At 40.0% G+C, this 22,208-nt stretch overlaps 4 protein-coding genes across 4 annotated transcripts in view; 1 reads left to right on the forward strand and 3 right to left on the reverse strand.

The window, feature by feature from the left end:
- p3h4 (prolyl 3-hydroxylase family member 4 (inactive)) overlaps positions 1–892 on the reverse strand; it is a 6,012-nt gene extending 5,120 nt beyond the window's left edge. Inside the window, exon 1 of the mRNA XM_005920368.3 lies at positions 325–892. Within this exon, the coding sequence (XP_005920430.1) occupies positions 325–771 (447 nt within the window). The 5' untranslated portion in view covers positions 772–892. The remainder of the gene's footprint in view (positions 1–324) is intronic.
- A 2,046-nt stretch (positions 893–2,938) lies between these two features.
- Positions 2,939–8,800, forward strand: fkbp10a (FKBP prolyl isomerase 10a). Its single transcript, XM_005920369.3, has 10 exons — positions 2,939–3,314; positions 3,845–3,990; positions 4,077–4,266; positions 4,361–4,506; positions 5,866–6,055; positions 6,163–6,308; positions 7,141–7,330; positions 7,541–7,683; positions 7,767–7,930; positions 8,052–8,800. Exons 1-10 carry the CDS (start codon positions 3,115–3,117, stop codon positions 8,235–8,237), a joined length of 1,701 nt encoding a protein of 566 aa, XP_005920431.1. The 5' UTR covers positions 2,939–3,114; the 3' UTR covers positions 8,238–8,800.
- A 1,304-nt stretch (positions 8,801–10,104) lies between these two features.
- LOC102290071 (cytosolic 5'-nucleotidase 3) lies at positions 10,105–16,447 on the reverse strand. The gene is made up of 9 exons (XM_005920367.2): positions 15,911–16,447; positions 14,850–14,942; positions 14,684–14,753; positions 12,531–12,577; positions 11,437–11,522; positions 11,272–11,361; positions 11,015–11,177; positions 10,734–10,934; positions 10,105–10,661 (listed from the first exon to the last, which is right to left on the reverse strand). The coding sequence occupies exons 1-9, from the start codon at positions 16,055–16,057 to the stop codon at positions 10,557–10,559; spliced, it is 1,002 nt and encodes a 333-aa protein (XP_005920429.1). The 5' UTR covers positions 16,058–16,447; the 3' UTR covers positions 10,105–10,556.
- Positions 16,448–18,181: 1,734 nt separating this feature from the next.
- Positions 18,182–22,152, reverse strand: LOC102289764 (kelch-like protein 11). Its single transcript, XM_005920366.3, has 2 exons — positions 21,561–22,152; positions 18,182–21,358 (listed from the first exon to the last, which is right to left on the reverse strand). Exons 1-2 carry the CDS (start codon positions 22,022–22,024, stop codon positions 19,774–19,776), a joined length of 2,049 nt encoding a protein of 682 aa, XP_005920428.1. The 5' UTR covers positions 22,025–22,152; the 3' UTR covers positions 18,182–19,773.
- Between the last annotated feature and the right edge of the window lie 56 nt (positions 22,153–22,208).

Raw genomic sequence — 22,208 nt, forward strand, 5'->3', positions numbered from 1 at the left:
CCCACTCTGACAGAAGAATAGGGGGATTGTTTTTAGGGGAACACTGGAAGAGACGTGGCACATGCTCAACTGCTGCTTGGCCAGCAGGAGGGCGCACAGCAAAGTAGTGGCGAAATTACACTCCACAGCTAACCCACTAGAAATTTCCTCTCGGTAAGTAAAACGAGCCAGCCTGTCTAGAGAAGCCAACTGCAGACGCTTTTGTTGAATGAATGCTCCCGTTACGCGTAAGATATTCTTGTGATATGCCGTGCTTAAGTACTGCACTAACTTTGCATTACACTCCCAGAGTCCCAGTGAACTCACTTCCACACTTAGTCTCACCTGGAAGTATGCATACTGTATGTAACGATAAGGTATCCTTTTCTCGAAAGTTTCCAATAAATCTCTCCGTGGATATGTGAGCTTAAACACTGGAAAATCTGCCTTGCACTTTTTCAGGCAAGCAGCTCTCAGCAGGATGTGGCGCATGACGCGGAGGCTGGTATCCTCGAACAGGGTGTCGTTGTCCCGGCTGACGGAGCTGCAGTTGCTGCAGCAGAAAGCCTCGCTGTCCCGGAGGAGCCGGTGGAGCCGCAGGCTCAGCTCCAGGAACTTGATAGTTTCTGCCCAGTTTTGCGCTCCGTATTGCTCCATCGCGTAGTTGTACGCGGATTCCAGCGGCATGATGTCCTTCTGAGGGAAACTTTTAAAGCTGTACTTCTCATACTGAGCGTCCACCGGCGCAAAAATAACGAAGAAGAAGGCCAGGAACAAGCTTCTCGTGAGCATCTTTACCTTCACAGGCTCCCTCAGCCGTCTGTCAGTGCTTTGAATGGCTCAGGAGACCTCCTTCTTTACTTTAACAGGGATCGTTCATGTCTGTCGGCACGTAGTGGGATACCTGTAAAAAACACGGGACGAAAACGCAAACATCTAGTCAAGATTTTCAGAATAAAAGCTTTAATGAGCATTCATCAAAATAAATAAATAAATATTGATCTCTTGTCTTCTGCTCATTCTGTACAGTATTTACTTCTAAAGGATGGCATCGGTCATACATATTCGTTTAAGATAAATAATATAGAACACAGTACGTGTGTGCATATTATTTTTATAGTTAGTCTCATTTAAAAAAAAATTAAACTATTTAAACAACATGACAATTAATGTTTTTGTGCGTAAAAGCTACTGGAAGGCTGCATTTTTAGAATGTCTGGATTAACCTGCTTTTCTTAGTTTAAAAGTGTGGTTGTGAAATTAATATTAATTGTTATAAATATCATTAAGAAACATCCGGTTCGCTACAAGTTGGAGTATTTTTCGTTTATTTAAAATTCCAAAATATAACGGTTTTAAAAAATATAAAGTTTTAAATGCAGCTTGGCAGTCGGTAAAATGCAATCTTGGCAATTACCTTAAAAATAGAGCTCAGTACTTCCGGTATATTTCTTGTTAATTCTGGGGGGCTTGACACAGACGTCACAGAATTAGTTGGGAAGAAAAGGGTAAATGTTTTCCACATAAAACGCAAAAGATGCAAACAAACCAGATGTAATATTACTTTAATCTTATATTTTTTTTTAATTTACATGAATATTTATCAATGTTCATACGAAGTGTCTTATGAGTTGAAGATTCTTGATTTCTGCTGACATTTCCAGCAAATGGACAAGCTGAGACTAGTGAGGTTAAAAATCCATGCGCATAGTTGACACATGACTTGTGGGCATATTTGAACTCCGTGTCTGCAATATTTCAAAATCTTTGCAGTTACCACTAGAAGCCCTTCGGGGTGTCTGGATGAGATGGTTATTAGGATGCAATAACTATTTAAACCGTAGAAAACTCCTTGCATGAGCCTGCCTCCCTGAAATGTGCCACCAGATGATACGGGATTACAAATTCAGGCTCGTTTCATTTGTGAGCTGAAATCATAGAGCCGGGCCTTTTGGGACAGGCATTACACGTTTGCAAGATTCCATTAGAAAGAGGGTGGGGGCCCCGGGGCCACTCCCCCTCCTGCTCCTCTCTGGAGTACAGGACCAGAAAGATACGACAAGCAAGCCTGAAGGAGATGGGATAAGGCCGGAAGTGTGTTTAGTTTTCCATCCACATTAAAAAATATAAAGTATTATTAATGAGAAATAAATTATGTATGTGTCTCAGATCGTGCGCTGTGCTGCATTCAGGGTTGGAACACACGGTGCCACTTAACAGCCAGACCGCATATCTGGAAGTTTCTACATTTGGCACACAATCTTATTTTTTCAGTTTTCACACACTTTCATAATGTTCTACCGTTCACATTATGCATCTGTAATGTTAATGACAAATAGGGTGACCTAGGGTCCCACTTTAAGCGGAGGTGTCCCTTTTCCTGGCTAACACTTATCTCTCAAAGCAGATGTGGTAATTTATCCATACTTCCCTTTTGATACCCGAAGATGATAACCAGACATGAGCGTAAGAAGTTTAATAGGAAGGCTGCATTAAGATAAAATCAAGTATATTTGTACTTTACATGCTAAATATTTCAAATCTGTATAGTTTATGTACAATAATATTATTATTATCATAATTATTATTATTTATGTCACACAAAGTAAGTTAGACTTACAGGGGGGAAAAAGTTGAAATAAGCATTATCAACTTTTATATTGAATATTAAAGTGTCTTTTTTGCACTACTCTGCCTGGTTTACACCCAATGTCATTTACCCATTATATTGTATATTGTATATTGTATAGCTTTCTTGTTATATGTAAAATTGTATTGTATTTATTTATTTAAATTTTTACTTTTTAATTATTTTACCTGCATTTTTTAATCACTCTTATATTTAAATGTTCATTTGCTTTTTTTTATCTAGGGATTGAGAGTAACGTAGTTTCTATTCTCTGTATGTCCTGTACATGTGGCAGAATTGACAATAAAGTTGACTTGACTTGACTTGACTTTTCTCTTTGTTTGGAGGACTATTATTTTGAAATCCCTTACCGGAAGTCATCTATGTCATTTAAACGAGCTTCACGGCCAGACCAGCTTCAACTTTTTGCTGCTGTATCGGTTCCACATCTTGAACCACATCACCGGCGGGCAGACGGGCTTTCTCTCTACTGAGCAGCTTTTCAAATGGATTTATTGGCATGTTTTCAGCTTTTACTTCTGTCGCACTTATTGACTGTGAACTGTAGCCCCGGTCCGTTACTCGACGTTGTCGTGGATCGTTATGACATTCCGAAAGTTTGTCCTCGAGAAGTGGAAATAGAAGATTTTGTTCGTTATCATTTCAACGGTACCTTCTTTGAAGACGGGAAAAAGTTTGACTCCAGGTGAAGTTACAGCGAAATGTCAGTTAGTTTAGCTTCAGAATGAGCTAACTAGCGCTAATTGTTAGTATAGAAAAGGACTACAGTTCCCACGAACTGCTTGTAACGTTAGCTTTCAATGAAATTATGGTTACTGTGTGATTAAAAATGGTTCACTGTGCAGTAAGGGCAATGCTTACACAGTAAAAAAGTTATTACAGTAAGCACAGAAGTAAAGAAAGCTAACACGCATTTTATTTGTTCTTTTAATGGATTTTTCTTCACATATGTTTACTGCAGCAGTGATGACTGCAAACGTGTCAGTAGCATCTCAGCTTCAGCAGAGGTGAAGCTGAGAAAATCACAGCAATTATTTGCTGTGATTTAGTATCTACACGGGTTAGTTTCGGGCAGTTAGTAGATGGCATACCTCCCTTGCATTCCATTCCCTTGAAAAATAAAATAAAATAAATAAATAAAAAAATCACAACCCATTTTTATTTTGTTCACGCTGTTTTTCACTCTCATCCTCATCTCCATCACCGCCTCTGCAGCTATGATCGAGGCAAAGCTTTCATCAGCCAGGTCGGCCTGGGCAGACTCATCGCAGGGATGGACCGGGGTCTGCTGGGCATGTGTGTCAACGAGCGCAGGAGGGTCACAGTCCCTCCACATCTGGCCTATGGAAGCATAGGAACAGGTGCAGAGGAGCACAGCAGTGATGGCACTTTACTGGTGGCATTATGTGGGCTGACTTGTGACACTGTGATCTCTATCTCTGCTCAGGTGGTATAATCCCTCCTGATGCTGTGCTGGTTTACGATGTCCTTCTGCTGGATATCTGGAACGAAAAGGACAAGGTTGAGATCCGCACTCTCGACAAACCTGCGAGCTGCAGGCGAACAACTGCAGCATCAGATTTTGTCCGTTACCACTACAACGGCACTCTGCTCTCTGGTGAACTCTTTGACTCCAGGTGAGAGGGCAAAAGTTTCATTAGAAGCTGAAAAGCATCTCTTTGTTTGTTTCTTTGATTATCAGGAACTTTGAACTGTCAACTCTTTATTTAGTTACTCGAGGAATGCCACCTATGACACCTACCTGGGCCAGGGTGACCTCATTAAAGGCATGGACGAGGGTCTTCTGGGCATGTGTATTGGGGAAAGACGCCTCATTATCGTCCCACCCTTCCTGGCATACGGAGAGAATGGCTACGGTAATAACTACTATTAAGATGTCTTTGGCTAGTGTGGCATTTCTTTTAATTCACCTGTTGACAACCTCAAAATGTAACCTCTTATTAATAATCATAGTGACCTGTGTAGTTTCTTTTAAAGGGTTAAGTTTAAAACTTCATATGTTTTCTGCATGTTTATCTGCATATCACATTCAAATATCAGTATTTTTATATATATTTCTGATTTTACATGTAGGATTTGGTGTGCTAACGTTCAGAAAAATTGTCAGAGGACATTTATGAGTGTCTTTATGATGACTGATTGATTGATGATTGTTTACTAGTATATTCACAAGCTGTACAGCTTTTCCTCCTGTTAGAGACTTCCCCTATGGCCATTCATACTACACCAGTAATTATGTAATAGATAAACAATGAACTTACAGGAAAAGTAACTGTTTTTTCACCATCTACTAAATTTCTGGGTTGTTTGTTTTGTTTTGTTTTTTTTACAATGGGTTCATTGTTCACATTTTCTAAAAAAAAACAAACATGCTTTTGTTAGAAAATGTGAACAATGCAACTAAGCAACTCATTTTGCACATTTATTTCTTACAATTTAAAGCCCAACGAGTAGTGCTGACAGAAAAACTGAGATGTGCTGTTGAGATAGCACTTCTTATATTAAGATGTCACGGGAAATAAATGTTTAGTTAAACTTATTTTCAGTGACTGAAAGGCGAGTATCAGTAGTCTGGCCCACTTAAGATCAATATTTTCTATATGTGACCCACGATGTGAAATCAGTTTGACATTCCTGCTCTAGTACAAGGAAAATAAAGCATCAGAAAGATTGAAAGTTGATCCTAAAACTTTGGGCGTACTTAAAAAAATGGAGACCAGGATGTGTGTAGGGACAAAATTTTGTTACAGTAAAATCCATTACTTTGACTTTTACTGGATGGCCTTCCTTGCTGTCTTATTTGGTGTTTGCGCTGGGCAAAGCTTCAATATGGATACTTTCAAATTCAATTGGCTGTCTTGCTGGTAACCAGTGTTGGCCACAGATATGCGTCCTCTCATTTTCGATGTGGAGTGTAAATGCTTGTGGGTTTGGATTTCCTAAGCGCTGAGTGCAGTAACAGAGGCTAAGCTAGCTGCAGGATGGTTATTCAATCTCTTTTACTGTCTTGTACTGTCTAAATTGCACTGTCTTATTTTATATTTATTTTCAACAATTGTGAGTGAGGATGTTTTAGAGTTGTCTTAATAATCATTTAACAAACCTTAGTTGAATCGGAGTAGATAAAAAAGGATTTAGGTGGTCACTTGTTCAATGAGTTTTAATTTTTTTTTTAATAACTTTCTTTCATGAACATGCTTCTTTCCTCCCAACAGGAACCATGATCCCTCCTCAGGCCACGCTGGTATTCGAGGTGCTGATAGTTGATGTCTTTAACCCCAAGGATGATGTAATCGTGGAGGCAAAGGAAGTGCCTAAAGGCTGCACGCGCACAACAGTGACTGGAGATTACATCCGCTACCACTACAATGGCACATTTCAGGATGGCACACTCTTTGACTCGAGGTACACTTGAGAGTTTTTTTGTTTGTTTGTTTTTTCATTTTTAGAAAGTAAATAAGCTATCATCCAAATAAGCTTCTTTCAAGCTCTCTCTCACTCTCCTTTGACAGCTACCAGCGAAATAGCACCTACAACACTTACATCGGTATGGGATACGTGATCCAAGGGATGGACAAAGCCCTGCAGGGGCTGTGCATAGGAGAGAAAAGGAGGGTCGTAATTCCTCCTCACTTAGCGTATGGTGAAAAAGGAGTCGGTGAGTTTGATGTCTGCAAATGAGTGAGCGCATCAGAGGTGGGAAGTAGTGATATACAAATACTTAGTGTACTTAACTAGAATTTTTTGGTATCTGTACTTTAATTATTTTTCAGAAAACTGAATACCATCTAGTATAAAGACAGTGTAAAAAGTATACTGTCAGTGTAAGGGATGGAAATCAGCGAAGTTAGCTTGTGAAATGTTGGGTTACAGCTTGTTGAATTCAGTTGTGTAAATCAAACAAAGAGCAGCAGCAGTAGAAGTCAGCTGATCAGTCTGTACACAAAGAAAATCTGCTAGAGCCCAAAATAGAAATTATTGTGATTCTTTTCCCCACGTTGAACCACTACAATCAATCTTAGCATTCCCACATCTGCTGAATCCCATGTTAATCCTGACTGTGCTCATTTCCCTGTTAAGCTGTGGAGGCAAAGTCATCGTCTACAATGTATGCAACAAAAAAATAGTGCTTTTCTTCTTAAATGCTCGTGTTCTGCATAACTGATTCAAGCTGGGTACAATTTTTAGAATTACAGTTCAGACTGAAATAAAGTTTGTATTCTCATTTACTAATTGTTTTATTATATTACTATAGCACGAGGTTCAGTTAGTTTTGCACAACAATAGCTCATAGAAACATCTTCAAAAGAGTTACTTTTTACTTGTTTAGTTTGAATACATTTCAGGTCCTGTACTATTTCAATTTTACTTGAGTAAAGAAGTTGAATCAGTACTTCAACTTTTATCAAAGTATTTTTAACGCATGCGTCTGTACTTCTATGTGTATAAATGTCATTTTTCTTGTTTTGTTTTTTCATTTTATCTTGTAGGAGACTTCATTCCTGGATCTGCTGTGCTCGTCTTTGACATTCACGTCATTGATTTCCACAACCCAAAAGATCCAGTCAATATCAAAGTTACCCATAAGCCTCAGGAGTGTAACATGAGAAGTGAAGCTGACGATTTGATTCAGTACCGCTACAATTGCTCCTTGATGGACGGCACCCTGCTGTACACCTCGTGAGCGCCCTCTGCTGTTCACTCTGCTACACTGCACCCTCCACCTCATGCATGTAATCATTGCTGGCTCCTTGTCTGACAGATTTCCGTGGGCCTCAAATTCATACCATCTTTGTCTTTATGACAAAAGCATGTATGCTTGCATGGCTCCAGGTTTTTTTTTCTTTCCTAAATGTTCTCTGTTAAAAATAGTTATGAATCACTTTGCAGGGACCAGTATGATTCACTTTCTATCACTACTCTGGGAGCAAATAATGTGATCATGGGTCTGGAGGAAGGTTTAAGAGGCATGTGTGTAGGCGAGAGGAGAGAAGTGGTCATCCCTCCCCACTTTGGCCATGGTGAAAATGAAGGTCAGTCATCAAGAAACTCAGATACAGTATTTATTTTTTGTTCTTTTTCATGTAATTTTCCTCTTCTTTAATGGCATCTCCAGCTGGAGGAGTTCCAAGGAGTGCAGTGCTCTTCTTTGAGTTGGAGTTGGTGGAGCTTCAGAAGGGTGTACCTGAAGGCTACATGTTTGTGTGGGTCGGGGATGGCCCTGATCCCCTCTTTCCTGCTATGGACCTTGATGGAGACAAACAGGTCCCCCTTGAGGAGGTAAAAAGAGAAGCTAAAATGACTTTTTTTTTCTTCTAATTTTTTTTTTTTTAAATAAAAGAACATTGCTGCACACAGTAAAAATGTTTTATAACTTAGACACTCCTCCAATATTCTCCAGTTTTCAGTCTTCATCAGGCTCCAGGTCCAAGGAGGCAAAGGTCGTCTTCGGCCGGGGATTGATGCCGACAGCATTATTAAGGATATGTTTGATAATCAAGACCGTAATAAAGATGGCAAGATCGTAGAAGATGAACTGACGGTTACAGAGGATGACGTGTCCAAACAAGCAAGAGATGAGCTATAAAGAGGACATCTACATGTTTCACTGGTGATTAAGTACAGGCGTGCAATGGCTGAGGTAACACTGTTGTTTTAGTGTGTTGTGGAGCAGCTCTGAATTTTTCAGGACTCATTTCTCATCTACTGGGCCTTTTCACTTCAGACAACTCGCCCTGTAGTTGGAAAAATTGTATTTTCCATACAAAACATCTGTTTACCAAAACTCTGAACCCAAAGCAGCTATATGAGATTCAGCCATCATTAATAACTTTTACACCAGTGTTTTTATAACTGTGATATGTCAAAAACATGGTCAGTATGTTGTGGCCAGAAGCGCTTTTAAAATGCTGATGGAAGAAAAAAGATCTGTAAGGAAGGCACATGTCATTTACCAAGAATCTGGGCAGGGCCCAACTTCCAGAATAGTTCAGCTGTTACAAAAGTCATGTGATTTGCTGTTGATTTAGCAATTTAGATTTACCTTTGGTCCTTCATCTTAATATAAAAATGATTACAAAAAACACTAGTTGTACAGTATTGTTTGTGGCTGTGTACCAATGTACAATAAAATATTTTATAACAAAAAACCTTTGTGTGTTGTCAATGAGCTAAACTCAATTGGTCTGGCCTTGCACAACAGCCCCGGTGTCTCAGGCAAATGCACTGCCCACCTCTGTGTTTGTGTAGTTTTATTTCTGGCATAGCTGAAAATAAATAGGTAATTATTTTGGACAACAGGACAAATCATAAACTGTTATGCCACACCGTCAGCGGACGATTAGACCAACAAAGAAAATACTTTTTGAACATGCACAAGAGAATTGAAGAAGAGTGCAGGGTGGAGTGGCTGGAGATTGAGGTTGACGGTGATTTGTGACAGGAGGGCAGCAGCGAGAGTGTAGTGATGCCTGCCATCATGTACGGCTTGGAGACCCAGATGCCAAGTTATAAAACAGAGACATGTTAGAGAGGCAACGTTGAGATCCTCTGGACATATGGAGAAGGAGGATAGTGAATACATTTGACAAATGATGTTGAACACGAGGCTGCCAGGTACAAGGAAAATGGAAGTGCCACAGAGGAGGTTCAAAAATGCAGTGAAGGAGGACGTGCAGAGGGTTGGCGTGACAGAGGAAGATGCCAGGGAATAGGGTAAGATAGAGGCAGCTGATCCACTGTGGTGACTCCTGAAGGGAGTGCCCAAAAGCAGCTTAATTTAAGGTTTTAGAAAGAACAGTAACACCACATTTCTGTTATGTGAAAACAGTTAACAGTTAAAATTACAAATTGCTAAAAAAAAAAAATACAAAAATATTTTTCTAAAAGCAAAGTGTCAAACATCAAATAAAAATTGCAGTTGATTTTTTTTTTTTTAAGTCTGTTTTTAGATTAAAAGCAGGGGTGATAGACAGTGTTGAAAATTCTTCAGTGATTTTCAGTAACAATCCAGCTGAAAGTTTCTGGGCCAGCTTGGGCCTTCTCAGCTGATGGTCCCAGAATCTCCAATATCAAGTCAGTTTAATTACTGTCAGTCAGAAAACGTACAACTGCATTTGGGACGTCCAAGCTTTCATCCTTTATCAACACAATGTCATATGAGTCAACCCACTGTAAACCATTATTATGGCAACCAGCTCTTCTTAATACTTACTTTGAGTTAAGGGATGAGAGAGGTGAACAAGAGAGTGTAGGCAGGATGGAGTTGGTGGAGAAAAGTGTCAGGCGTGATTTGTGGCTGGTCATCATTGGAGTGAATGGATTAAACATAGTATTGAGACCTGCTATGATGTTATGTTTGGTAAGAGAAGTTTGGAGATGAAGTTAGAGAGGCAAAGTTGAGATGACGACCACTGTAATGACTCAAGGCAGAAGTCGAAGAAAGAAGCAGCAACTTAATTTTTTTTTTCTTTTATTCCAGACTCAGATAGACAGAAAGCATCAGACGTTCAGTGATTTAAAAACACTGAACCTAAAGTTTAAAATTTGTAGCAAAAAATAACTACTTTATTAACTTTTTATTGTATTTCTTGCTAATATTCTCATAATTTCAATGTAATAGTAATTACAAATTACTGACTCTAAATATAGAAATATGTTTTCTATCTTTTCTTTCCCTGTTCCTAAATGTATTTACCGACAGGCCACCACAAGATGGCACTGCAGTGCTAAAAAACAGTGTCTGTTTTCAGATTACAATTCACTGAAAAGGTGCTTTTTTTGTAAGAGAATGGAAGTCGTTTTCAGAGCAAATACTAGGTCAAGTACCGCCATTTATGTCAAAGTTTGAACAGTAGACACACACATGCAGCTTTTAGGCTACAGCTATCAGCTGAGGTAGGTCCAATTACTCAGTGAGAAAGCGAATAACTGCATTTGGAACATCCAAGCTTTCATCCTTTATCAACACAATGTCATATGAGTCCAGGTATGATTGTTTCCTCTCCTCCACCTGTGGAAATTAAAAATAGATAAGTATCAATTCGCTTTAGTGAACATAACTGCGTGCATGCTTTTTGCTTACCTTGTCATTAAGGAAGCCGATCTTGAGGATGTTCTCCATGTCCTGCACTCCATCAGCCATGTTCAGATCCCCTAGAGAGTCTCCTAGTAGTAGCACATTTGTCTGTGTGCGCAGCTCCTGGAAATGTCCGGTGTTGAGCAGCGCACCTTCCCTTTTATTGTAGATGTGAATCAGTTCTCCTTTGAAAGCCTTCAGCACCCCCTGTGCAAACAGATCAAGTCAAATTATTATTTAAATGCCTGAGTGGAGGTCAGGTTATAGTATATGGTGTGGCTACTCACAGACTCATCAAAGTCCATGTAGTTGGAGATGACCTTGACATTAGGGTGGAAGACCTCAGTCTGGCGTATCACCTCTTCCAGGATGTCTCCTATTCCAGCAGAGAAGATGAGCAGGGGGATGCTGTGCTCATGCAGGTGGTCAAAGAAATCCTTGTAGCCGTCCCTGTTAAAAGACATGAAAAAGAATCCACATTAGCTGCATTACAAAAATGTTTTCAACATTCAAGAACTAAACAGATCTTCGGGGATGCTCATACCTCAGCTTGGCGTCAGAGTCCCTCACCGCCTTGGCTAACCCATCTTTCTTAATTTTCTGATTCACCAGCAGCTCGTGAGCCTTTGTCCACCTGAGATACAGTCGAGTTATTAAATACCCTGCCAACACTGTTAAACACAAGTCATAGCTCTGTGTACACACTCACCACTCCACCATAAGAGGCAGCTTCTCCTCTACTGACAGCGTAGTGTCGATCTCTATGGGGTAGTATTTGTCGAGCAGCCCCTGCAGCTGTAGAGGACATGACAGTGTTATAAAAACTGATCAGCAAATATCCCAATTCTTCTAGAGTTGGCAAGTCTCACCACCACTCAGCAGCCATCTGGGCAATGCTTCTGGATAGTTATTTGGGGTGTTATTTTAAACCCCCTGCATGAATGAACAGGGAGCAAGCCTTCAGGTTCAATTCAATTATCACTACATACTTCACTTTTATTATTCATGTGCAAAGTTCTTTTTTGTCCCTGGCTCAGTCCGGAGTGTTGACCAGCTTACTCATGAAACACTAAACAAATGTTGTACTTACTCACCTTTTGGATACAGTAACTTTTATTTGACACAAGAAATACCAGAATGCCTGTATCTAATAATATCCATCATGTATTGGTCAAAAATAACCCTTTTTCCTTTCACGCCGCATCCCTTAACTAGCTGTCAGTTTTAAAACCAATATTTCTGAATGCTCTCATCACACTCACAAACGATGAGCTTACATCACAATTATTAAATATATATAGTTAGGTATAAAATGATGTTGCTAATCACTTAAACTTTGTAAAAGATACCATGAACATGTTATAGATGAGCTTATAAATCAAGAATAAAAATCGATATCTGCATTGATAAATGACATACTAAGGCGGATTAATTTCAGTAGTATTTTTAAGTACTTTCTAATACCTTTCTAAAGCTTAACAGTCTGTCATGATTTTGAAGTGTTACCGTTTCTTCTTATTCTGTACTGTAAACCACTTTGTGACTTTTATTGTTGAAAAACACATTTTTAATGTGCAGCATGTTTTCCTGATAATATTTACACAAAACTGATTAACAGGCATAGTCTAGGTTGTTGACTGCATGTTTCCATTTCTCCCACCACACAACAATTTGGGAGAAAACTCCTCATCATACTTTAATATATAATGCTGCTTTGAAGTGGACACTGTACTAAAACATGCAGTGTTAATATAAAAGCACTATAAAAAAAATATTCAATCGTAAACTAGAGGTTTTGCCTACCTTTTTTTTGCAATCACTGGAGATGACATCACTCCTCTCAAGAATATCTGCAAATACACAAAATGACAGTCATGTGTCTTTCAGCCAAAACCTTTTATATGCATGGCGACCTCAAACTACAAACAGCTGACAAATAAAAACATTTTAAAGACCCTGAATTGTGGTCTGTGAAACGTATAAAAATACTGAGTAGGCTCAAATAATTCTAATTTTATATGAAGATAGAAAGAGGGGAAAAAAGCTAATTGAGTTCTACATTTAGATCTATGGGAAATGCACCAGTATATATGACTTTAGCATAAGCATTTTTTCTATTATTAACCATGAGTCAGTGCCTGATCGAGTCTACTATTACTGACCAAGGACATATGTGGTAGGGATCACAAGACCAACCTACCCTACATCCTGATCCAGACTTACCCTAAACTTCACCTTCAATTTATCCAATACAGGCTTGATTCCGTTCCATTAAAAATCTCATCATCGACTAACTAGGTTAAGTGGCCTGAGGTTTTCAAACCCCTCACTACAAAGATGAATGCACAAAGATGAATTCAGTGGTGTAATAAGTGTAGATATGGTGGTATTATCTTTCATTCTCAACATGTGTTCAAATGCATGTGTGGCGTACACACCAAGAGAATTGTACATATCTGAATAAAAAGCTATGGGGGGCTTTTTGCTGGCATGGCTTTTGTCCTCTTATCCTCTTATAATGACAAAAGTTCCACACCCTTTCTCTCTATTGTCTCCCAAGAAGAAGTCATCCATATTGGAAGAGGAATTACAGGCAGAGCTATGGCTTTCACAGTCACAAGATCTCTACCCAGCTGGAGACCTGCTGAAAACTGAGGCAAACAGTTTCTCACCATTTTAATGTTAATACCATGTCGTTAAATGCAAACAGTCCCCTGTAGAGGCTTTTTATTCTCTCCATTCCTTATCACCACTTTGGCTTGGAAGGTGTTAACCTTGATTTTGTCACCTGTCTAGACTCTTTCACATCTGGTCTTTTATCACTATTGTATCTCTAAATACTGGTACCCCCACGGTCATTCACCAGGCTTTTGTGTCTATTCTTCTCCTTATGTAAATAGAGAAACCTCCACTTGTTTCGGTTACCCCCTCTGTTCTGTTCCCTTTCCCTGGAGTTTCCTGCATAAAAGTCTTTAAGAAAAACAAAACAGTCTCCCCCCTTTTCAAATAAAGATTTCTCTTCTGAATCTCAGACTAAAGCTAAACTTTTCCATTACTTTGTAAACTTTCCCATTTCCAAGTGCTGCTTAGTTTACAAAGTAAACTTTTCCATTGGAAAAGTTTAGCATGCAATGAATAATGTCCATTTGTTGTTTAAGGCTTGATAATTCAGATTTATACCGTTGCTAGATCCTCTTTAAAAAATACAAGAAATCTTGTGTCTCAATATTTTACTTTCTCTTTGACCATTTGACTGAAATCCGCAGTTGCCCACAGTTAAGCCAGAGAGGTCCAGTATACAGCATTATATATATATGTGTGTGTATATATATATATATATATATAAAGACATTATTTCAGTTTGTCATTTAATTTATTTAGTTGGTATATGTTTTTAATAGAATTCTCAAGCATTTGTGTTTTCTTGTTTTTATGAAAGGTCATCTAATACATTTGGTAAGCACTGCAAACTGTGTGTCTGAGATCACGTGGGGAATAGAATGGAAAAGATAGAGTAATGCCGATAGTATGTTCATTTGGATTCATCAATCTGAGTCCCAATTAAATGCTAACTTAGTTTGCATTAGTTTGCTTAGAGGAAGTTCCTCATTCGGTCCTGATCACCATTTTACTTTGGAATGTGTGAACCTTGAGCTTGTTACTTGTCTAGAGCCTTTCACCCTTTGTAATTGTTGTCTGAGTCTCTAGATACCCCATGGAGCTGCCTGACAATCTTCAACACCTTTTGTCTCATCTTTTGTTCTTGATATGTAAATGTTGCCCTCCAGTGGTTTTTATTGCACCACCCTTGCTTGGAAACCGTGTGTATAAAGAGCATTCTTTTAGAAGGTTTTGTGTTTGTAAACCCACTGTATGTCAGTGTAGTTCATAAACACACAGGGTAACAGAACATTCGAGTTATTATATATAGTTTGTTGTACTTTGAGTGTACTCACTATGACAAGTGGGGCATCTTTTCCCATTGTATTCAAATCTTGTAAGGGTCATGTCAAAATCTGAGATCACCTGGATCAAAAACGAGATAAAAATCATGAAAGAAATAATATTCTATTTTCTTACAGGGGTGAATATGTTTATAAGAGGAGTGAGTGATGTGGATACCTGCAGGGTTTTGGAGCCAGCCTTCTGCATGGACTGCAGGATCTCTTGTACCCTGTCACGGTCCTTCATGTGCAGCTTGGAGAACTTTTCAATCTGTGCAGGCAGAATATATGTTGATGAGACAGATGGTGAATTGAAGTCCAGGTGCTGATTATAGCATGTGTAAAGCTCAGAGTTTGGCTAAATTTAATTGACAGTAGTGCGATAAACACCAGTCCAGCAGGATAGGTGCTAAAATCAGGTTTTTAATCTCCTGACTGGTGAGTATCAAACACGGACAACGCTGCGGGATTAATGCTGACTCTGCAGTTCTCACATGAACAAAAGCATTCAGAGGAGAAAGCAGTAGCATGTTAACACTAAATTCCTTAGCCAAAGACTTTCTCTGGCTTTAGCTAGCTGGAAAAAAAACTAACAAGTATAGAAGTATGCTTGAAGGATTTGTGAAAAAACATGCATTTTTAAGCTGTATTTTCAATGAATTAACTCTTTTTAAAATGTGTTTTATTTTAAACAAAACGAAGTATATATAATTGAAATATGTCAAATACTAAATAAATAGATAAGTCGGAAATACACGAGGCAGACAAGAGTCCTTGTATTTGAAATTAAACTTGTGTGTTCATAACTTCCTGTGCACCTGCTTATGCCCCATACTGTATTATTAGGAGGAGGAGCCAAGGGTAGAATGAGAATTAACAATAAATGAATGAAAAACAAATGACATAAAAAAAGATCATTACGAAAACAAAACAAACAAACATAACGAAACGAAAGTCTTACACTCCTCGCCACATGCCACATCACCAGTGGGGGGTTAGAATGGGTACTCATATTGGTGGGATTGGTTTTTCACAGTTTGCAGTCATATACTTTAACTCTCATGATCATCCTGTTTGGATTTAAGTCTGATTTTATTCTCTATCCTAACCTTAGCTGGACTGTGAGAGTCTCGACCGACGGTCACAGCGTTGAATGTCTTTGTGTAATATTTCAATTAGCGAGAGTCTGGTATCAAATGCGGAGACGTTATTTTCTATTGATAAGTGGGTATCGCTCACCTTTTGGAAGAAAATCTCGAATGGTGTCAATTCAGAACTGTCCTTTTCTGTCATTTTTGGTGAATCATTACGAGGTCTTTTGGACTTTTGTGTTTGACTGGCAGTTTTACGTTTGGTAGGTTGACGTTTGTTCTTGTTTTTCCTCATGGTGAAAATTCGGTGTAAAAAGACACCAATGAAGTCTTCCTATTCACCCAGGTCAGTAAATGGTGGGGATTCCAGGATTTTGAAGAGAGACTAGTCTTATAAGTAGATCAGAAGTTTTGTTTAGGTTCTAGCTAGTGTATGCCGCCATGTTCAATCTCACAAAGTCTCACGAGAGTTGCGTTCACAGGTACATCCTCACGAAAAATCCGTTACGTCTGATTTTTTTTAAAGCCTCCTATCGTGAGCTGTCAGTATACGCTTATTATTTATTCTACACGGCAACAGCAGATCTGTTTCGTCTTGAATTCCTTTGCTATTTTTTGTTTTTCTAACACAACATCACAGCTGTCCGCGATATCGCATTGCCTTTGACAGAAAGAGCATGCGCGTTCTAAGAGGCTACGTTCCCACGCTGCAACGTGAAAGAGCAATGCAGAAGACTCTAATGATGCCTGCTCATAATTTCATCAACGTTAAACTGTTCGGCAAATGAAGGATTTCTGTTTCATATTCAATAGATGAGACATGACTTCTGCAACTGGTCAGTGTTTTACGCACTGCTTCTTTACAGATAAACTACACAATACATTTAAAAAATAATCACGCGTTTATTCTCAGTTTACTATCTTCAGAATAATTTTACTGGTATAGTAACAAAGTAAGTTGTGGGATATACTTTAGCTGCTCCAAGGATAACATCAGAGTCTGAGTTAAAACTATATTCATATTCTAATAAATTATCAGAGAGGTGATGTTAATAGATAAGTGTGAACTGGAGAAAAAGTACAACCTCTGAAAAGAGGGCAGAAAGACAAAGAGTGCCTTAAAGAACATTTCTGCCAGCTATTTTTGTACAAACCTCATGCCAAGTAATAAAGGGATAACATGAATTCAAGGAAATATGAACTGAAATATGAAATATGAATATATCTCAGTTATATTAATCATCCTCCCATCCTCAACTAGAGCATCATGCTCTAAATAATTCATAAATAACATGCCTGTTTGCTTGTTGTTGTTTTGCCTTTTTCATCTCTACATCAGTCATATGAAGTAAGCGCTGTTGATGAATACACTATTAAACTGAAATCAGTTTGTTGTGGGTAAAGCCTGTGGTGACGTGAAATAGTCAGTAAATATAAGGAGTAGAAAGTACAAAGGTATTAGAAGAAAATAAAAGTCTAAATGTATTCCATGTCCAGCAGAATTTTAATACTGCTTTACTGTTAACAGCATCACATTCTGCTAAAATCAATTGGTTTCTGTTTTGTGAATAAATTATTTAAGGCATCCTAAATAGAATAAAATGGGAATACACACTACACAAAACACCGACAGTTGCAGAGGTCTTGTCTGATGTATTGAACATGAAACAGGTGACTTACGAGGTGATTTAGTCCAGATGCTGGTGTCACAGGTTAATCTGGTTGGACTGTCACACAGCACAATCACATCCCCTCCATCTAGTGCAGATAATATAAAGTATATGCTTTAGTTGTAGTGCCGACCATTCTCAAATCAAATGATAGTTTGTGGGGAGAATAATGATGACAATAACGTTTTCCAAACAGTATATGAACAGGCATCGGCGCGGGCACCAGCTAAGCTAGCACGCTTTTTTTATTATCCAAAATAAATTAAAACAGACTGTTGCGTCGTGTTAAAAAAATCAAAAGGCAAATAAATGCATTTGTAAAGACGAAATATTTATAGATTTTCCCGGTTGGTCGTTAGCAGCTCCTAAAGAAGTGTACGACACATCTGTTTGACTGTCACCAGCGAATCTGAGACACCACTTAATCTGAAACACCAGTATTGTCGTTACTGTCGAGATTTTTGGTGACTATTTTACGTGGTAAATAGTTAATGTTAATGTTAAACAAGACTGAAATATGACCTTCACTACGTGTTATTAAAATGGTTATAATATTGCGAATTAAATGGCACAGTGACAGGGTTTCAAGGGTGTAACTTCTTTTTGAAACCAAGCAAAAAAAAAATTACCAGTAATTTAACATAGTGTTAGAATATTCATGCTACATGATTGAACCGTTTTCCTTTCATAAATGATATGTGATTTCCCCTCTTAAAATGCCAAAAGAAAAACCAATACTGTAATGTTTCCCACATTTAGCTCTGTCAACTAAAATAACTGACTTTTGGACTGTACACAATCCAGTAATGCAAAGCAAGCAAATGTCTTACAAAACAACTTTAATTTCAAGAGATGACATTAGCATTTCATACATCCAAGGACACAAAGTGTTGACTATCACATGCAAAGCAAATTACATAGCTTATTTCAGTTAATATTTGCAGTGCCATTTATGTTAGGTCATAAAGTGGAAATGAATATCATTTCTCCGCTCCGTAACCCTATACTGCTATAATTAGCGCTGCTTGAGTGGGAATTTCTGAATGTCAGTCACAACACATTCATAAAACAATCCCTTTTTTGTTTTAAAGTTTTATTCCTTGTTTTTCTCATTTCTACGTCTCTTTGGCGGGTAAAAGGAGTCTTCCGACAGACAGAACTCCAATATACACCAAACTTTTACAAGACATTTAATGTTGGAAACTAATCCACCAGCAATGATAACATTGTTGTTTCCAAGAAGATTAAATCTCACTGACTGCAAGACAGCTAAAACAAAGCCTTTGCAATATACAATCAGCTCGTCTGATATGAAATAAACAAAACAATTCAAAGTGCAATGGCAACTTTTTAAAGACTTTAGAAGTTAAAGAGTGGCGTTCCACAGAAGCTTTTCCCATTCTTTGCAGAGTGATAACCAAGCCCTACACATCCTCCCACACTCATAAAGATTAAATATGTCTTTTTTGAATGAATGGGAATGCACTGGGCAATAGATAACCAAAGTGCAAAAAAAAGGAATGATTAAGCTGCTGCTGCTGATTGGTCCTTAATGCAGTTGCAGAGCAGATTGTTTCAATGTTAGCTTACTCAAAGGAATGATTTCATTGCATCTTATCACATATTTTGGGATATTACGGTCCTCTCATCTTTTCACCTCGTCAGAAACTTGGAGAAACATTACTATTGTTACATGAGCAAGAAAAGTCACACAAATATATAACTGTCTACAACTAGTCTACAGGATTTTATGATTAACAACCTCCTCGTGTTAATTCATATTTAGTTTTTGTGCCTGTACAGTAACAAGCAAAGCCGTAGTAACAGAGCAGTTAAGATACAAGGGGTTTGGACCGATTGTCACAGTGTTACAATGGAATGAGAATTCATTAAGAATGCAGGAATGCAATTATTACTAATGCCACGTTGTCTTCCAGTACAATAAAGGAATGTAAAATATCCATAGAAATGTATACATATACAGCTTTTATACTATTTACGTATAAAGAGATAAACAGCCTCTTTAACAACATAAATGGCTAACAGATATTTAGTTGTTGGCTGCACTATAACACTCTTATTCACATATTTATAATCACATCCCTCCTCACGGACCACCAGCAGGACAGCACACACCTGCCCACATATTTCATGGCTTTCCACAAATGAGCCAATAACACAAACACAGCATGAAAGCTGATGACACACAGTTCAGATTAATGAAATCCAGGACGAGAGCAACAGGACCTGCTTTAGTGAATGACTCAAGGTGGAGGACAATGGTAGCTGCATTGAAATTGGGGTTTGCAGGAAATCTTCGGACAAAGTCACAGTGGACAGTTCAACACTCTATCTGCGACTGGAGCTGCCGGCGCAGGGTGAGGGTGCGCCGGTGAAGCTGCTGCATCTGCTGCATGCGATCTCGCTGGCGGGCAAGGTTCTGGGGCATGGGGTACCGCTGGCAGCCGTACAGGAAGCGGTACGGGATGCGGACGTGGCAGGCAGTAGCTCGACAACGAGGCTGAGGCATGGGTGGCAGCAGCATCCATCGCTTCCTCTCGGCGCAGTAACGGTAGGCCTCCTTGCGATACTGCTTGTCTACATCGTCGCTGTTCTTCCAGCCCCCGATGATGAAAACATCCTCATCAAAGTGGCAGATTGCAGCACCCTCAATGCTGGTTACCTCTGGTGGAAGGCTTTCTAGGATCTCATCAGAGATGCGCACACTAATCTTCTGCCTGGCAACCTCATCCCGAACTGTGTAGCTTTTAGGACAGCAGGAGGCTGTGTGGTAGAAGTTAGTGGATGCCACAGCCATCTGGAAGATACAGTAGTTGTCAATAAGAGGCAGGGAGTCAACATCCTGCCACTGGCGACTCTCTGTGTCATAACGAGTGGTCACCGTCTTCAATCCGTCATCATTATCTGTATCGACGGGTGTGCGTGCTGTGACATAAACATAGCGGTCCTCCACACTCACTGCCTTCACGTCTCGCAGGATTTTGGGAGCAGATTCCAGATTGTGCCATTTGTCCTGCTCTGGCTCATACACACTGACATCCTTGAAACCCGGGCTGAAGTTGCCATGGCCACCAATGCTGTATAAGATATCCTTAATGCAAGTCAGGCCAAAGGAGTGCTTGCGTGTGGTCAAGTTGCTCACCTGCTCCCAGGTGTTACGATTAGGGTTGTAACGTTCCACAGTCTTAGCGAAGCCTGGCTCCATAGAACCAGCTACATAGACATGGGACTCTGTGGCAGCGATGGCGTGGCCATCCAGATGGTTATGGATGTGAGGCAGATTGACCCAACGGTCCTCATAAATAAAGTAGCCCACACATTCGCTAAGGTAGTCGCCTCCCTCCGAAACTCCACCTACTACCATGATAACGTCCATATTTTGACCAAAGCGAGGCTGAAAGGAGGCCATGTGCGAAGACCAGAACTCCATATCAGCCGACTTGAGGTTTTCAAATCTAATAGCATGGCCCTCTACTGCCTCCGACACCAGCCGCAGGCAGGCCTCGTTGGATGCCACCAGTCGTTCATTTTTCACCACTCTGGTCAGGTAGGTGGGCTTGATCTGGGGTAGCCTCAGGAGACGAAACAGCTCTTCAAAATAGCGGCTTCTCTCCTCTGGGTTCTTCTGCACCCACTTCACCACAGCCTCAAAAAGCACTTCCTCAGAATCCACGGTTATCTCTGCATCTGATAGCCAGTCACGCACCAGGTGAAAGGGGAGCGTGTAGAACTCCTCATCCTGGATAACCTTGTGGAAGTTGCGGCGGATCATGTCTGCAGCCCGCAGAGCCAGCTGGTCCAGGGTGTACATGTGAGCCAAGCTGTGGACGGCCACACAGTTGGTCAGACTCAGCTTCTTCTTAAGGAACTCTCCACAGAAATCTTTTAGCTGCAGCAGCAGGAACCTGACAAAGTAAACAAAGGAAATACAGTAAAGATTAGACAATGAAATTTCCTGCCAACTACATAGAAGCATTCTGTTTACTCTTCTTTCTGCAAGCAGTGCGCAAAAACAATACTTCTACGGAAGGCCCAATGCATAGCATGCATAGTTAATTCATCTTTCTGAAAGAAAAAAGAAAAGATGCGAAATTAAACTGATCATACCTATCAGCCAGCTCCAGAACTTCATGCACATTGCAGGTACTGACGCGTATTTCTCCCGTATACATATATTGGATAACACTCTCCACCGTCTCGGGGTCCGGCCCCAGCTCTGAGCTCCACTCCTTCATCTCCACCCGTCCGGACAAGGACTCGGAAAACTGTCCCCCCAGCAGTGGGGTGAAGTAGTCGGTGGCCGCAGCCAGGACAGACCTGTGGGCTGAAAACTCACAGCTCTGGAGGCTGCCCATTGCCGCCCCGCTGCTGAAGGCCAGCGTCACGTCGCAGAATAAGCCCTGCTTTCTCTGTTCGTTCTGCCGCCGCGAAAGCTCCGAGCAGTGGGAAGACGAGGTGAATTCCTCGGCCTCTTCCGCGTCTCCGTCTCCAGCAAGCGCACTGGGCGTGCTGGTGCCGCTGCTACCGCTGCTCCTGGTGGAGTCCTCCGGGTTGGGTGCCGCCGCTGCCATTCTACTGCCAGCACTGGAGATGAGCAGTGGTGGGAAATGAAGTAAACTAGCTACGGAACGGGGGAGACATATAAGCGGAGAACAATGAAGTGCGTTTCGTATTCGTTGCGTCACTTCCGGGGCGAAAAGGGGACGGTTTACTTTTAAAAAGCCGCTTCAAATCACCCCTTTTTTCAGCTTTTAG

The sequence above is a fragment of the Haplochromis burtoni genome, unplaced genomic scaffold (assembly GCF_018398535.1).
Source record: "Haplochromis burtoni strain Fernald_Lab_line unplaced genomic scaffold, NCSU_Asbu1 Contig_21, whole genome shotgun sequence".
In the NCBI taxonomy this organism is placed as follows: domain Eukaryota; kingdom Metazoa; phylum Chordata; class Actinopteri; order Cichliformes; family Cichlidae; genus Haplochromis; species Haplochromis burtoni.

Excerpts from the sequence above, each read along its gene's own strand:
- fkbp10a (XM_005920369.3), top strand. The coding sequence starts at position 3,115 with ATGGATTTATTGGCATGTTTTCAGCTTTTACTTCTGTCGCACTTATTG. Across the intron at positions 3,991-4,076 it reads CTATGGAAGCATAGGAACAG|GTGGTATAATCCCTCCTGAT; the intron begins GTGCAGAGGAGC and ends ATCTCTGCTCAG. Across the intron at positions 4,267-4,360 it reads GGTGAACTCTTTGACTCCAG|TTACTCGAGGAATGCCACCT; the intron begins GTGAGAGGGCAA and ends CTCTTTATTTAG.
- LOC102290071 (XM_005920367.2), bottom strand. The coding sequence starts at position 16,057 with ATGAGGAAAAACAAGAACAAACGTCAACCTACCAAACGTAAAACTGCC. Across the intron at positions 14,754-14,849 it reads CTGGCTCCAAAACCCTGCAG|GTGATCTCAGATTTTGACAT; the intron begins GTATCCACATCA and ends TTTTTGATCCAG. Across the intron at positions 10,935-11,014 it reads ACATGGACTTTGATGAGTCT|GGGGTGCTGAAGGCTTTCAA; the intron begins GTGAGTAGCCAC and ends CTGTTTGCACAG.
- LOC102289764 (XM_005920366.3), bottom strand. The coding sequence starts at position 22,024 with ATGGCAGCGGCGGCACCCAACCCGGAGGACTCCACCAGGAGCAGCGGT. Across the intron at positions 21,359-21,560 it reads GTTCTGGAGCTGGCTGATAG|GTTCCTGCTGCTGCAGCTAA; the intron begins GTATGATCAGTT and ends TTACTTTGTCAG.